Genomic DNA, 15,644 nt, shown 5'->3' with positions numbered 1-15,644 from the left:
GGAAATAAGTCAGACAGAGTTCATAACAAGCCCCCCCCCCCCCTTTCCTCATAATGTTCTGCCATTTTTTTTTATCAGTCACATGATCCAGAAATATGATGTTCTTAGTGTTTTAGTGTTGCAGTCATCACATTTGGGTTATCTGCTTGCAGTAGCCCTCAGTCGGCCTGATTAACAAAGTCTTGGGTCCTGCGTCGGTTGCTGTCCCTTCCATGACGTCAGGGGTATAAAACATGCAGCCGACGCCATTACATCAGTCTTTCTTGCCGTGCAGTGCCCGAAGCAGAAGGAAGTTCGCAAGTGCCGGTCGGCCGACTCCTAAAATTTTCGTTTTCGAGTTTCAGAACCGAAGTCTTCAACTAAAAGCTAAGTACCCCGTTGGGGAAACTTTCTCTTGCTTTAAACCAATGTCAGTAAAAGTAAATAATTGCAATACTTGTGAAAAGCAAATACCTCATAAAGATTTTAATTCGTACTGTATTCCTTGCCTAGGCCCTGACCATGACGTACCTCGCTGTCTGTTTTGTGCCTTATTTAAACCATGAACTATCCGTCTTCTGTATATTTACGCTTCTAAATATTTTGGTGTTCGGTTCAATTATCCCGGTATGTCTTGGCCATCCGACTACCGACATTACGAAAAAAAACAACGCAAAGATAGAGACAGAGACAGGCCAGCAAAGTCCAAAGCTGCTGACAACACTTCTCCTAAGCCAGTCGCCAGTTCTCGATGAGCTTTCGCAGCCCCTGATGCCCGCTACTTCAGATTCGCGGGCCTCTACTGAGACCCATTTAGAGTCCGGTATGCCGCAAGATGCTTCAACTGTGGAACCTGCGGATGTCTCTACCTTGGATGAGTCCAGAGCTGCTGTGCAGGCAGCGGCTTCTGAGGGTGTATTCAGGGCTACTGACTTGCATATTAAACCGACGCCATCTTGTTCATCAAGGCCTAAAGCTCGAACCATGCCTAGAAAACTGAGCCAGACCGCATGGCCAGGCCTCTATGCCTAAAAAACAAACGATAAGAATGGCTGAAGACCTTATTCCCTTAATCGGGGGAAGCCAACCTTCCCCCTCTAAGAGACCTAGGACGAAATTTGCTTATGATACTTCTGACCAGGATTCTGAATTTTCTCTTATCTCTGATGACCAGGATTTACCCTTGTCTGCCTGTGAGGATTCTGATGCAGAGGCCTCTATTCCCTCTGCATCCCTCCCCGGAGGATTTTTCTTTTGGTGAAACCTTGCATACCCTCATGGAGCATTTTCGTTGGGAAAGTCAGGATTTCTCTGATTCTAAAAAGAGGCTTAGGGATTTCTTACTTCTGCCGCAGCACAGACCTTTAGCCATATCTCCTGTACTAGACATTGTTGATGATGCCTTTTCGGAATCTAGCTTGGCCCCTGACTCTCTACCTCCTGCTCCCAGAAAACCTGATCGATATTACAGGGTCCCTGACTCTCATAAGTTCCTTTTTAAAAATCCTACTGCGGATACTGAGACCATTTCGTAGGGACCCAAGGGCATTAAAGCTACTACTGCGAAAACCCTACCCCTTCTGATTGAGTCTCCAGGGCACTGGATAGATGGGGTAAGAAGGTATACATTTCTGCAACTTTGGCCATTAGGGCTTTTAACATATGAAACTGGCAGTTTAAGTATCAGCAGCATATTACTGGATTACTTAAACAGAAAACAATGATTTCTGATTGTGCTGAAAATAAGGATTTACAGGATTTACTGCATTCAGCTGAACAAGTTGGAAAACATACTTCGCAATGTGGTTTTGGTTCACTAGAGGCATCTTGCAGGGCTGCTGTAACTGGGTCTGTACTTAGAAGGCATGCATGGCTTAAGGAGCATTCCTTGCCAGATCATGTTAAAGTGAAATTACTGGATGCTCCCTTAAACCAGGACCGCCTATTTGGCAACAAGGCAGAAGTTCTTAAAAAGATGGAGGAAAAAGCTAAATCTATGCAAACTGTTAAAGATTTTTTTACAAGTACAACCTCCAAGGTTTAGTGGGAATTGGTCTTCCAAGAATTGGTCCTTTCCTGCCTCTTCCAGACCTTCTCAGTACAAACCCAGATCCAGCAGAGCTCCCAGGCTTCAGTCCCAGGGTACGCACAGGACTAAGCAGTGGGGGGCCTCCACTTCCAAATCTGGGGGTAGTACAACTCCCCCCTATGGTAAACTGTCTCAGTGACTTCTTTTTAAAACTGCCAAGCACTTCTCAACTGACTGCCCCTTTGGGGAGAAATATTGCTCTTCATGCAAAGAACTTGGAACTCATTACCCAAGACAAATGGATTTTAAATATAGTGTCCCAGGGATACAGATTTCACCTCCACACATTACCAACACGAAGCAGGTGGCCTGATCTACCCCCAAATCAGTGGGCAGAGGCCCAAAAGCAAGTACTTTCTCTCTTAAGCATGGGGGCTATTCAGTTGGTACCAGAAGAGGAAAAGGGACAAGGTTTCTACTAAAGACTTTTCCTTGTATCCAGAAAAGACAATTCATGGTGTCCTATCCTGGACCTGTCTACTCTAAACACCTTTTTGGTGATTCCAAAATTCAAGATGCTGACTCTTCACCAGTTGCTCCCTATGCTAGGCAAAGATGCCTGGTAGGCAACACTAGATTTAAAGGAAGCATACCTGCACATCCCAATCAGGGAATTTTGCAGAAGATACCTACGCTTCAAAGCAGGCTACACACACCATCATTTCTCTGCACTGCCCTTTGGCTTATCTACTGCGCCCAGGGTATTCGCAAAGTGCCTAGCGCCAGTAATTGCATTTTGTAGGCAAAGAAATATTAAAATATACCCATACCTGGACGATTGTCTACTTCAGGCAGAAAGCCAGGACATACTTTTGAAACACCTGGCATTTGTACAAAGGGTGTTAACTTGTCTGGGATACACCATAAATAAAAATAAATCACACCTGGTACCCTGTCAACAAATTATATTCCTGCGAGCAAGCTTGAATACAACTTCCTAGATAGCTTTCCTTATGCCAGAGAAACAAATTAATTTGACAACCTACTTCAAACAAGTGGCCACAAAAACCCTGCTGTCTGCAAGGCAAATTCTACAAGCCTTGGGGTTCATGGCCTCCTGCAGTCTTCTAATTCCATATGCAAGACTGCATATGAGGAAACTACAATGGTATCTAAAAAGCCTATGGTGTCAACATTCTCAGGCTCTAGAAGCAGTGATTCCTATCATACCTTGCCTACACCTAGAGTTCCTTTGGTGGGCAGAGGCCTGCCACCAAAACAAGAAATTACCATTCACACTTCCCCCTGCCGCCCAAACCCTAACAGACGCGTCAGACTATGCATGGGGGCTCGCCTGGCAGGGAAGTGCATTCGGGGCAAATGGAACCCAAGTCAAATGCACCTGCATATCAATCAAAAAGAAATGTTAGCTGTACAGAATGCTCTGGCAGCCTTCAAGGACCACATTCTTCCAGGACAATTTGTGGTAAAGACTGACAACACCACTGTTATGTGGTACATAAACATGCAGGGGGGTACACATTCTTACCCCCTCTGCAGACTAGCCATGGCATTGTGGAACACAGCCCTGAACTACCAAGTGCATCTTCAAGCTCAGTTCCTGCCAGGAAAACTAAATACACTGGCAGACGAACTAAGCAGAAACCTCATGGGCCCACACGAGTGGAAACTGGAACAAAGGATTTTTCAACATGTTGACAAGCAAATGGGGGAGCTCAGATATAGACCTGTTTGCCTTCCCCAGAACTATCAATTGGACAAATTTTGCACAAGGACTCCCCACAAACAAGCTTGGAAAGTGGATGCTCTGCCCTTCAGCTGGAAAATCCTATCAGTTTATGCCTTTCCTCCTCTGCCTCTACTCCAAAGTACTACTAAAGATCAAACAAGACAAACCAATGACGATTTTGATTGCACCAGACTGGCCACGCCAACACTGCTACCCCCTCTTGCTCAGTGTGTCACTGTTGGCCCCATGGCACCTGCCTCAGACTCCTACCCTATTGTCTCAGCAGGAGAACCAGATTCTGCACCCCCAGCTTCAAGCACTGAACCTAGCAGCCTGGCTAATTACCTAATCTCTCCTTTACCATCCCTCAGTAAGTCAGTGATGGATATCATTTTAGAGGCAAGAAGGCCTAGTACTAGAAAATCGTATGCTGAAAAATGGAAAAGATTCTGTGCCTGGAACCAATCTCAAGGGATGAGTATAGCAGTGCCCAATTTATTTCAGATTTTACAATACTTAACTGAGATGCTTCACAAGGGCCTTTTCTTCTCCTCCGTCAAAATTCACGCCTCAGCCATTTCAGCTCATTATAACACAGAACCTCCCCTCTTCTCTCATCCACTGCTCAAGCAGTTCCTCAGAGGGGCCAAAAACTTACCACCCAGGAGAGCTCCAACTCCAGCCTGGGACCTTAATTTTGTATTGGAGAAACTCTCTCTTCCTCCTTTCGAGCCAGCTGCTACTGCAGACTTAAAATTTCTTTCTTGGAAAACAGCTTTCCTTTTAGCAATTACTTCAGCAAGAAGGGTATCTGAATTACAGGCCCTGATGGCAGTGGAGCCTTTTTTCATCTTTAATGCGGGCAGGGTGTCCCTCAGGACCAGTCCCTCCTTCTTGCCCAAGGTGGTATCCAGTGTGGTCCTTAATCAGTCCATTCATTTTCCAACCTTCTTTCCTAATGCACAGAACAAAGGGGAATTGGATACTCCACTCATTAGATGTGCACAGACAACTTAGATTCTACTTGGACAGGACTAAACCTCAAAGGAAATCTGAACTGCTGGTGGCATTTGCTGCAGGGGCAGAGGGGAAGGCTTTTTCAAAGCAAACCATTTCCAAATGGATAGGCCATTGCATTCATTTCTGCTACAAGCACCATGGAAAACCTATCCCACAGGGGATCAGACCCCACTCAACCAGGGCTGCATCTACCTCTTCAGCCTTTCTCAGAGGCATCCCTACCAGGGACATCCTAGAAGCTGCTACCTGGAGTTCTGTACATACTTTCACCAAGCATTACCATCTGCCAATTTTCTCTAAATCCAGAGCTGGCTTTGCCACTGCAGTCTTGCAGGGCCTTATAGCTGGTCCTAATGCTATCTAAATTCCTCCTCCCATCCTTAGCTTTGGTAATCTACCCAAATGTGATGACTGCAACAGTGAAACATGAAGAACATAGTACAGTTGTGTACACTTGCCATAAATGTAGATGTTCGAGCGTATTCACTGTTGTAGTCCTGGTTACCCTCCCACCAGCCCCTTTACCTTTTTTGGCTATACCTCTACTCTCCTTTACTATGTTCAAAAGCTTTTTGGTGTATTTGCTTTTTTGCTGGAGGTATAACCTTGTATATTTATAGATTTTATGGCTTCCCATTAGGGGAACACCTGACATCTGGGGCAAGAAAAACTGATGTAATGGTGTCGGCTGCATGTTTTATACACCTAATGACCTGACGTCACGGAAGAAGGGACAGCATCCGACACAGGACCCAAGACTATAATCAGGCCAACTGAGGGCTACTGAAAGCAGATAACCCAAATGTGATGACTGCAACAGTGAATACACTCCAACATCTACATTTATGGTAAGTGTACACAACTGTACTTTCTCTGGCTCCCAGCTCTTCTCCAGGCCTTCCCCTTCATCTGCTACATTATTTTGAAAGGTGATAGTAATGTAAATCTTGTGAGTTATTCAGAGACATGATGGTTGAAGGTAAAAACAAATGTTCAGGTGTGGATGTGTTTCATGAAATCATGTTGTTGTTTCCTTGTTTCCTTTTTCCCCTTTGTCTGTTTTCCTTACTCAAGTTTGTGTTGTCTCGTTGGACAAAGTCCATTCTGACCAACTGTGTGTTTCTTTTCCGTTATTCCTTGGGAAGTTTTCCTTTCTTCATCTGTAGCTCTTAATTTAACTAGGGTATTGGCAGCAAAGATGATTTTTTCAGGAGTAAACACCCAAACTTAAGGACACTACAGCATTGCTCTTATTTAACAGGAAAGCTGATGGAATAATAGTGTCTCAAAAGATAAAAAGACATGTGACCGCAATGTTCACCATATTTTACTGACTAATGACTGATATATCACAAAATTAGAAATTTTGAAAATCCAGGCAAACCTTTGAGACTAAAGTAAGGCCGTCTTTGGGAGCTTGAGAGGTACATGTTCATCTGGTCAGTGTTGGAAAGCTGGACTTGGGAGCGACTTGGCCATGCTGTATACTTCCATGCACAACTCAGCTGCCAACCTCTGAGCCTTTTGCAGGAATTTTGTTCCATTGAGGACAAGTTCTTTGTTCATAAGAAATTACTAATGACTTAATAGCCCTTACAAGTCTAGTCAGTATGGTCAGATTTTACCCAGTATATGGCATCTAGGGGCAAGAACATGGCATGGATTTGTGCCTGTGCCTTGAATATCTTACAAACTGCCCAAGTCCATAAGTCACTACCCCGGGTGTGAATTTGTGATTCCCCATCCATTGATCCAAATTACATTTTAAGAGGACCTGAGAAGGTCTCTGCTTAATGTGAATAAGAAGTCTGCCCCAAAGGAGGGGCAATGTGTTTGTCACACATCTGTTTCTCCAGCATGTTTTGTTTGTTGCCAACTTTAGATCCCTAGATTGGGTGACCCTCGAGCTGTTTGATATGTAGCAACTGCATCAGGGATGGATTTGAGTGCTTTGTAGGTCAGGCATAGGTCACCCCTTAATTGTCTGTGGGAGACAGAATAAATGGATAGGGCTTTTAGTCTGTCTGCATATAATATGTTTATACCCTGTACTTTCTTTGTACAGACCATCTGAGGTCACTCCAGCTGCTGTAAGTACCTAGTCAAATGCATGCCAAATGGTGCGTTTTAGTCTATTATTGGTCTGAGGGCTGAGTGTACAGCAGGACTATAATTTTCTTGGATCAGGATGGCATATCTTTACTTAGGTTGTGTTACATAGAAGAACTCCTTGTCCCCTGTAGACACATGACATTCAAAGTTCAGGCTGCTATCTATCTGTGTACCTTGATTTATCATCTCTGAGCCTACTGTTTGGAATGTGCTATTGATTTTGTAATTTGCAGGGGAATGTGACTTCCCACAGGGTATAATAATGCATTTTTTGCATTTGGTGTTGGGTCATGATTCTGCCACCAATCACTTTTCTGATCTAGACCCTCCTGAAGGATATCTGCATCATTGGGGAGATTCACTGATTGCCACCAGCTTGCTGTCATCAATGAATTTTGTTGTCTAGAGGCTTTCAACATTAGTCTTGAATTCAAAGAAGTGTATTCTAAACAGAAGTGGTCCCAGCATTGAGCCCTGTGGAACGCCACTAGTAACTGGCCTCTTGCTGGAACTGGATGCACCCACTTTAACCACACGTATTCTGTCTGTCAGCCATTTGGCTGTCCATTTGGTGATGTAGGGATTTATGTCTAGTTTTGTGAGTTTATTTGTAATACTTTAATTTGGAATTGTGTCAAGTGCCTTGGCCAGGTCGAGGTAGAAGGGTATGTGCTGTTTTACCCTCATCCATGGCCTTGGTGACTTTCTCAAAGAAATCTACCAGATTCAGTAGGCATGACCTACCCTTGACAAAGACAAAATTAGTCAGGTCCAGTGTTGTGAAGTTTCTTCTGTCCTTACTTATCAGGTCTACGATTATTCTTTCTGTGGCTTTACATATAAGACTAGTAAAACGCATATGTCTGTAATTTCCCAAGTCAGTAGATGGTCTCCCTTTATGGAGAGGGATGACTGTTGCTGTCCACTACTGTATTGGGACAAAGCCAGTCCAGAGGCTCTAGTTAGAGATCTTAATGGGCCTGATAAGTCGTAATTTAAGCTGTTTAATAGGCAACTTGATGTATCATCAGGCCCCATTGAAGCCATATTTTTAGCTTTAGGTAGTGCATTGTCACCCTGTTCTGTGGTAATTAGTGGTGGAGGGTATTTTTGGGGGGAGAACTGGGGGTGATGGGCAGGTGAAATTTGAGCTGAATTTGTTTGCCAGCAGATTTGGTAAATCTTTTATCTGCGTATAGATGATGCCATCTACAACTGATTCCTGACATTGTTGGGTGTTGCCTTTAAGATTGTGGACATAACTTAAAAATGCCTTTGGCTATCCTTAGCTTTGCAGGGTATTTAGTCTTGTACTCCTTTGCATAGTTTTCTGGATTTGGAGGAGCTGGGAAACTAGCTATGCTGTCCCTCAATAGAGGGTAATTTACCTTGGAGAAGTTCTTAGTTATTGGGGTTAGGTGGGGTTTGTTTTACTTGATTTTGTAATTTCGTACACACACCAGCTTTTTTTTTTTTTTTTTTTTTTTTTTTTTTACTTTGCACTGTTTTTTATTGTCCAAGATGAACTGACTTTTTATCAAAATTACTAGATTTTTGACAGTTTTGTCATATTTTTTTTTTTTTTTTTTTAGATACAGAGACAATATTTCTTCATTAATGACCAAATGCTTCTCTGGCAAAGATGCCCCAGGTAAGAAAGAATTATTTTATTTGCATATGTGTGTTTTTTCCTCTTCTTTTAACTAACATCTCTCTGTTTTTGATTTTTTTCCCCAGAAATAGCAAAGTACTTGGAGTATGTGAAGGCTATGGGATATACAGAAAAACCTCAGTATAAGAAGCTTCGAGAAATCTTCCTAGATGGCCTCAAATCTATAGGTGCTAAAGATGATGACAAGCTAGATTTAAGTATTTTGGAAAATGGAAGCCTTACTGCAGTTGGTGAACATAAGGTAAGATGAACTTTGCAGTCTCAGGCAATTTTTATAAAATGCTGGATACATGCTGTATATAAAGAAGTATCCAGAAGAAAACCGAAATGGAAGATTGTATATTACTGTATAGTACAGAATGAATATTATACATGATTGCTTTGAACTTTTGTTTTTTGTATATATTAAACATGTAGTGACTGTTGCACTCACATTAAACATTTTGTATTAGACTGCCAAAGCAATTTAGATTTCTGTGACCAATAGGAACTGATTAGCCATTATAGGCTGCCCATTTCCCGATAGTTTGGGACTTTACATAAGAGACCTCTTGCAGTCCATCTTGTATGGGAAAATTGTGTACTCTTGTTCTTTTTTTACCCTTTTTTGAAAAGGTATGTCATTTCAACTTTGTAAATTCTTTTGAAGTACTTTAGTATCGCCTGTTATGTTCCCCCTTCTCATTTAGCCTCCTTCTTTCAAGACTTTGTGTATATTAAGGTTTTTATATTCTTACTTTGTGGTTTGTGTTGAAGACCATGCTCCATTTTATTACCTTATTACCTTGTGTATTGCCTCTGTCTTGCATGTATTCTGGTAAAAGTAAATTCTTTAGAACTGTACACAGTGCTCTAGATGGGATGTCAACTCAATGCCAATTTGAGAATTAACTGATTGCTAATGTCTTTAACTGCACAACATAAATGTGGAACACTATCCCTGCCACCCTTCAGTATGAGCAGATTTGGGCATTCCAAATGTGATTGACATGTACAAATCCATAAATTCATGCATACATTAACCTTGATTAAAGGGTCAACTGGCTTGAATGTACCACCAAAGACCTTCAAAAATTAAAAGTCATGGGCACTCTGAAGCACTGTAGCCGAATCACTGATTCATCCTTAGAGTCAGTTGCATATATGATATGGGGCTCCACATCAAGAGGTTTAAGGTACAACATGATGTTTTAGCTTAGCTGTTTTTTTTTTCTTATTTTTACTAAATGGTTGAGTGTGACCTTTTTACTGTATTGTTTTTAATGTTGTTCAGGATCTTTGGCAGTTATCCTAATGTTTATAGGCAGAAGGTTTATTTTTAAGCTCTGCATTTCTAAAGTATAGCTAAACAAAACACTTGTGCTGTACTGACAAGCTGAGAAAAAGGGCAAAACATTACAAGTGCAGCTCTTGGCATTTGTATTTGCTGGTCTAAATGCACCAGTAGAGACTTAAAAATAAAAAAAGTTGTAGGCAGTCAGAAGCCTTGTACCTGAATCACCAGCATGTCCTTAAGGGTCATGGACATCCACTATATGGAGTTTTAAGGTATAACTTACATTTAGCTGGATGTTCTTGTAGCTTTTTATTTATTTTATTTTACATTTGTTGACCGGGCTAGTCCAACTGGATATATGTCCATTTTCAGTAGAGACCCGGGGAGAAAAGCTCCAAAATTACATAGTTAAAACATACTTCAATTTCCAAATATGTTAAATTGAATCTAAAAATAAGCAAAAAACAACAATATATTAGCAACAAATAGGAAAAAAAAAACCACTCCATTACATAGGTGTAGCCAGGTGAGAAAGAATACAAGATATTTCCATTGAGAACAAAGTTGACAATTTGTTTAGCCTAAAAACTTCATTAAATAAGCAGAATTACAACAGGATATCACAGAGGTAGAATAAGGAGATACATAGGGGTATGTCTGTTAAGTAGGTTGTTAACTAAAGCCCTCCGAGAAGGGCATAGGAGATGAGTCAGAGCTGGTAAGGAAAGGGGGAGTAGAAGTATTTAATTGAGACAGAGAGTTTAAATACTTTTTCTTACTAGAAAAAGTCACATACTTGCAGGGTGATACTGAAAAGGTACAAAGGAAGTTTGTAAGAATAATAAGGACATAGAGGTGATAGGCAAGAAAGAAACAGCAGGTCAATCAGGATTTGTACAAGGGCATAGCCACTGGGATAGAAGGAAAGTTCTTAGTTTCTTAAAAAGGGGTGTTGATGGTAAGTGATGTAAGATTAGATGGAAGTTTGTTCCAGTTAGTTCCAACAAAGTTAGAAAATATAAAAAAATGTAGAACAAAAACCTCTGACTCTCCACGTACAAGAAATAATTTATTCAGGCATAAAAGAACAAACAGTGAGCGCTTTCACGTATGCTGTGATACGCTTCTTCAGACAATACTACATGAAAACAGGCAGCATATTTATAGGGAGGCACATCTCAATGCTTAAAGTTAATTAATCAATTAAACTAATAATTCAATTAAAAGCATCCTTAACTTTTAGAAGGAGGTTTTTTGAAAGCCTCAAAACAGCTGACAGCTAGGGCTGAAGTACTGGATGCCCTATATTATAACAAGTCATACAAATACAAATAATCAAACACTTTAAAGTTGTCTAATTCATTCTTAAGAACACATAATTTCTTCTAGACATAATACTGTAAAGCATTGCTTGAACGCTAAAATAGCGTTATGTATATTATAATATGCTTTCATCTCATCATACAAGTCTCTCTTAGGACGACTTACATCGCGTGGAAATCACTTATTAAGGTGTATTGTATATATTAAATGAATTTATAAAAATATGTTTGATATAAAAAATCATGAAATTCAATATTCATCATTTAAAAATTGCTGATAAAACCGCATAAGCATAAACTCAATTGAATGTATGCAGCAATATATATATATATATATATATATAAACCAACATCATACTTGAGTTAATTAAAAAGTATGCAAACAAATAAACATCAACTATAATACTTAATAATTACAATAAACAAATAAATAAATATTATAAATATATCAATTCTGTAAAAACACATTTAAGTTAAAAGTGAAAATGGTGGAAGTAATATGTTAAATATAGTACTGTATAGACTTGAGTAGGAGAATAAATATGGGTAAAAAACCTTATAATTCATAACCCATAGGAGTTTAGAACAAAAGATTATGCAATCTAAAAACAGCTCAAAACACATGTTTAAGAATTAGTCATAGCACTGTGGCCAATATAGAGTGTATTTAGAGATGTTTCTGGTGGGTTAACAAATAAGAAATAAAGAATAGAATAGACTAAAATGAACTGAAAAACAAATAAGAATGAATAAATAATCATATATTAGGCTAAATATGAAGACATCAAAAATATTAAAGTCATCTTCGATTGTTAAGAAAAGATTTTATCGTAATGTAATTATTCAGGCCTGGGTGGTGGTGGCCTCTTAGTCTGAAAATCCATTTCAGTTCATTCAGTTCAAGTAAATTCATATAGTCACCACCTCTAACATTAGCATCTACAGTTTGTAGTACTCTAAATACAAAGGCATGTGTTGGATTAGAAATTATGTGTTTGGCCAAGGCATTTAATTCATTTTTCTTTTTAATATCATACTGGTGGTTGTATATTCTATTTCTCAACTTTCTTTTAGTGAGGCCTATATAGTATGCAGAACAACACTCACAGGTAGCCAGATAAATAAGACCAGAGGTATCACAAGTAGCCCTAAATCTTGGTTTAAACACATAGTTAAACTCTGGGTGTGCGAAATCTTGCTGTTTAGTAATATAATTGCAATAATTGCAGTGTCCACAGGGATGTGTTCCAAGGGTACTATTGTACTCTTGTGCTACATTTTTAGTCAAGACTGGCCTGTTAGTTAGAAAATAGGCAGTCCCCAGATTTTTGTTGGTTTTAATGGAAGCTACTAGTAGCTTGCTTGCTGAGCGCAGTGTTGTAAGATTTTTATAAGGTTTGATAATGTTACAGAGTATGGTAGAGTGTATTAGATGATATAAGATCTTATGGGTAATTATAAGTTGCTGAAGAAGAAACTGATTGTGTAATTCCAGCCATCCTAGTTGTTTAAGGTTTTGGCAGTGATATATATATAAACTTTCCCTCTTTTTCTTGTCTTTGGTCGTAAGTGTGCAAGTGTCTGTGTTTCTCTGTCCATATCTTTTCCGACATGGTAGAGAAGCAAGATAAACCAGCAGGATTAAAAAAAAATACACAAAGTGCAGTCATAAGATTCCTTTTAGTGACTCGCACTCCCTGTGTGTTTATTGTCTTGGGCTTCATTTACAAGACGATTGTGCATTCTGCCATTCTTTCAACTACCGAGTATGATTGAGGAAAAAAAGCTCATTTTGATGGGCATGCTGCCATCTGCTTTTGAGGAGGCTATTTCTGTCAGTCAGGCTAATCTGGATCTTCTACCAAAACTAAAATGGCCTGCTTCTTCACTTTCCTCCATATCTAATGACAGAGGAAAGAAGCCTTCATTGGCTCTGACAGACCCTTCAGAGCCGAAAACTATAAAATGTCAGAATCTCCATAGTCTCTGGAGTATGTGACTTGGTGGGAGCCTTCGGCACAGAGTACACCCAGGTTGGATCCGGCTTCTTCAGTTCAGATTCTGTCGAGTAAGGATAGATCAGATCTGCTGATGTGTGATTCACCAAGTCCATTCAAGACTATATTGACACTTCTGGACTGGAGGGGGCCCTGTCCTGAAAGCATAGCTTGTCAGAGCCAAAGTTGTCCTCCATTCAGGAGCTAGTCAGCCTTTAAGGCTCTGGAGAGGGCTTATAGCTACCACTGCATCTAGGTCACCTGCAACATCGGATTCTTAATCCTATCAAGGTTCCCTGTGTTCTTCTGACCAGGATGTTCCACAAGAACAGCGGGACTTCAGGCACTAGAATACCCATCCAGGTACCCCTGCCTCTTCCGATACCTCCCCAGACTGCCCTACTGAGGAGGTCACTAAGAAGAGACTTTGCAAGAGGAAGCATTTGGACTCCACTGAGGAGGTCACTAAGAAGAGACTTTGCAAGAGGAAGCATTTGGACTCCATGTTGGAGTTGGCCACAGAAGACACTGACCTCGATGAGAGAGAAGGATCTCCACAGTCACCTCCTGAGGATGTTTTCTTTGGGGATATTCTGGAGATCCTGAAACAGGAGGGTGGCTGGAAGTCTAGTAATCCTTGACCTGTGTGTACCTGACGGCCTTTGGTTCCCACCCATCTACCTCCTGGGTGCCTCCGTTCACCGATGAGCTCATAAGTTTGATCTCTTGCTGGGCGTGGGAGACCGTGGAGACTGAATAAAATCACCGCCCCATCTCATAAGGTCTTCTGGATGAAAGGAATTGCAGTAGATGCCATGGTCGTGGCGGCGACCAAGAACTAACTTTCAGAGGGGAGTTCAACTATTTGTCCTCCTAATAAGGATTCCAGGATGATGGCTAGATGCAGGGAGTTTTTCTTTAGCGACTTCTTGGGATTGCTGAATTACCTTTCTCATTTCACCAGGTTGCAAAGGGATCTGGTCAAGGAACTGTCAGATACCCTTGAAAGAGCAGTAGCTGAGGGAGGAAGAGAGAAGGTAGCTTCCCAGTTAGCCACCTTACATTCTGTAGCTAACTCTTCCATGAGGCTCATCGCACATGCCACCAAAGGAACGAGTAAATGGGCGGGTTCCACCATCTCTGTGAGGAGGCATGCCTGGATGTGCATATGCAATTTTGCAGAGCCTTTTAAGTCTTTGTTCATCATGGCACTTCACTTTTTGGTCCCAAAGTTAAAGATGTGCTATCCATGTGTGAGAAGGAAGGTACGACTCTGTCATGGACATATGTTTTTCAGCTTCTCAGAGACCTTATTCTAAAGGTCAGAAAGGCAGCAGAAAAATGTGGTTCAAGAAGTCTTAGGGGTCCTACCAAGATACACGTGGAGAGTTTCCTCCAAGAGGCAGAGGAGGGAACAGTAATGGAAGACGCCGCCCTCGCGGCAAAGATGAGCCGCAGAACCAAGGGTCCCGGGAGTCTTTCTTTGGGAAACCCTTTCAGCGCTCCTGAAAGGAGGCCCGATTTGTCCACCTCTGGAGGCAATCAGCAGTTAACTATCCCTGCACTGGAGAGCCTGGCAAAAGATATCTTCCGATATGTGGGTGCAGAGGATAATATCCAGGGGTTACCAAATTCCCTTTCCTGAACAGCACCCCCCCCCCCCCAGCAAGAAAATCAGACATTCCACCCAGTCAAAGGGATCAATCAGTCATTCGTATTCAAAAACTGCTGGAAAAAAGTCATCCAAGAGGTCCCCCGAGATCAGAGAGGATTTGGAACGTAATCAAGGTTCATTTTGGTTCCAAAGAAAATGGGACTGGAGACTAATCCTGGATCTCAGGAGACTGAGCAAGTCAGTTCAATGTTGCGAGTTCCAAATGTTCACGGTGCAGTCCATACTTACTTTACTGAAACAGGACAATTGGATGTGCTCTATAGATCTTCAGGATGTGTACTACCATATAAAAATGGACAGATGCTCCAGAAGATACCTACACTTCTGGGAGGGAGCCAGTCATTACCAGTTCAGAGCATTGCCTTTTGGTCTCACTACCACCCCCAGAGTGTTCACCAAATGCATGGCAGTGGTTGTGGCTCACCTGAGATGACAAGGATTCCAGATGTTTCTTTATTTAGATGACTGGCTCATATCCTTCCCAAATAGGCATCTACTTATCTGCGCAAGAGACTCCGTTCTTCAAATCTGTACCGAACTAGGCATAACCATAAAGTACGAAAAATCACATCTGGAACCTTCTCAAGCACTAGAGTTCATTGGAGCACTAGTAGACACCATTCAGGTGATGCAAAACTTTCTTACTCCAGTGTGTTAGGTCTTTAGGATCAGTGGCCACAGCGATAGTGTTCCATTGGACACACCACACGTGGATACTGCAATGGCTTCTAGCTGCCAAATGGTCAATTATCCACCAACCGATGTCTCACCAAATTGTCTTAACAGACACTTGCAAAAGGCATCTATCGTGG

The 15,644-nt window shown here is 41.3% G+C and overlaps 1 protein-coding gene across 2 annotated transcripts in view; it reads left to right on the top strand.

The window, feature by feature from the left end:
- VRK1 (VRK serine/threonine kinase 1) overlaps nucleotides 1-15,644 on the top strand; it is an 867,990-nt gene that overhangs the window by 551,619 nt on the left and 300,727 nt on the right. For both annotated transcript variants that reach the window (XM_044074643.1, XM_044074644.1), the window contains exons 10-11: nucleotides 8,483-8,541; nucleotides 8,628-8,803. In XM_044074643.1, coding sequence (XP_043930578.1) covers nucleotides 8,483-8,541; nucleotides 8,628-8,803 — 235 coding nt within the window. The remainder of the gene's footprint in view (nucleotides 1-8,482; nucleotides 8,542-8,627; nucleotides 8,804-15,644) is intronic.

Source organism: Protopterus annectens, chromosome 6.part0 (assembly GCF_019279795.1).
Source record: "Protopterus annectens isolate FY-2018-M chromosome 6.part0, PAN1.0, whole genome shotgun sequence".
NCBI lineage: Eukaryota > Metazoa > Chordata > Ceratodontiformes > Protopteridae > Protopterus > Protopterus annectens.
Note: the sequence above shows the minus strand (reverse complement) of the source record. Positions and strands in the feature narration are given on the sequence as shown.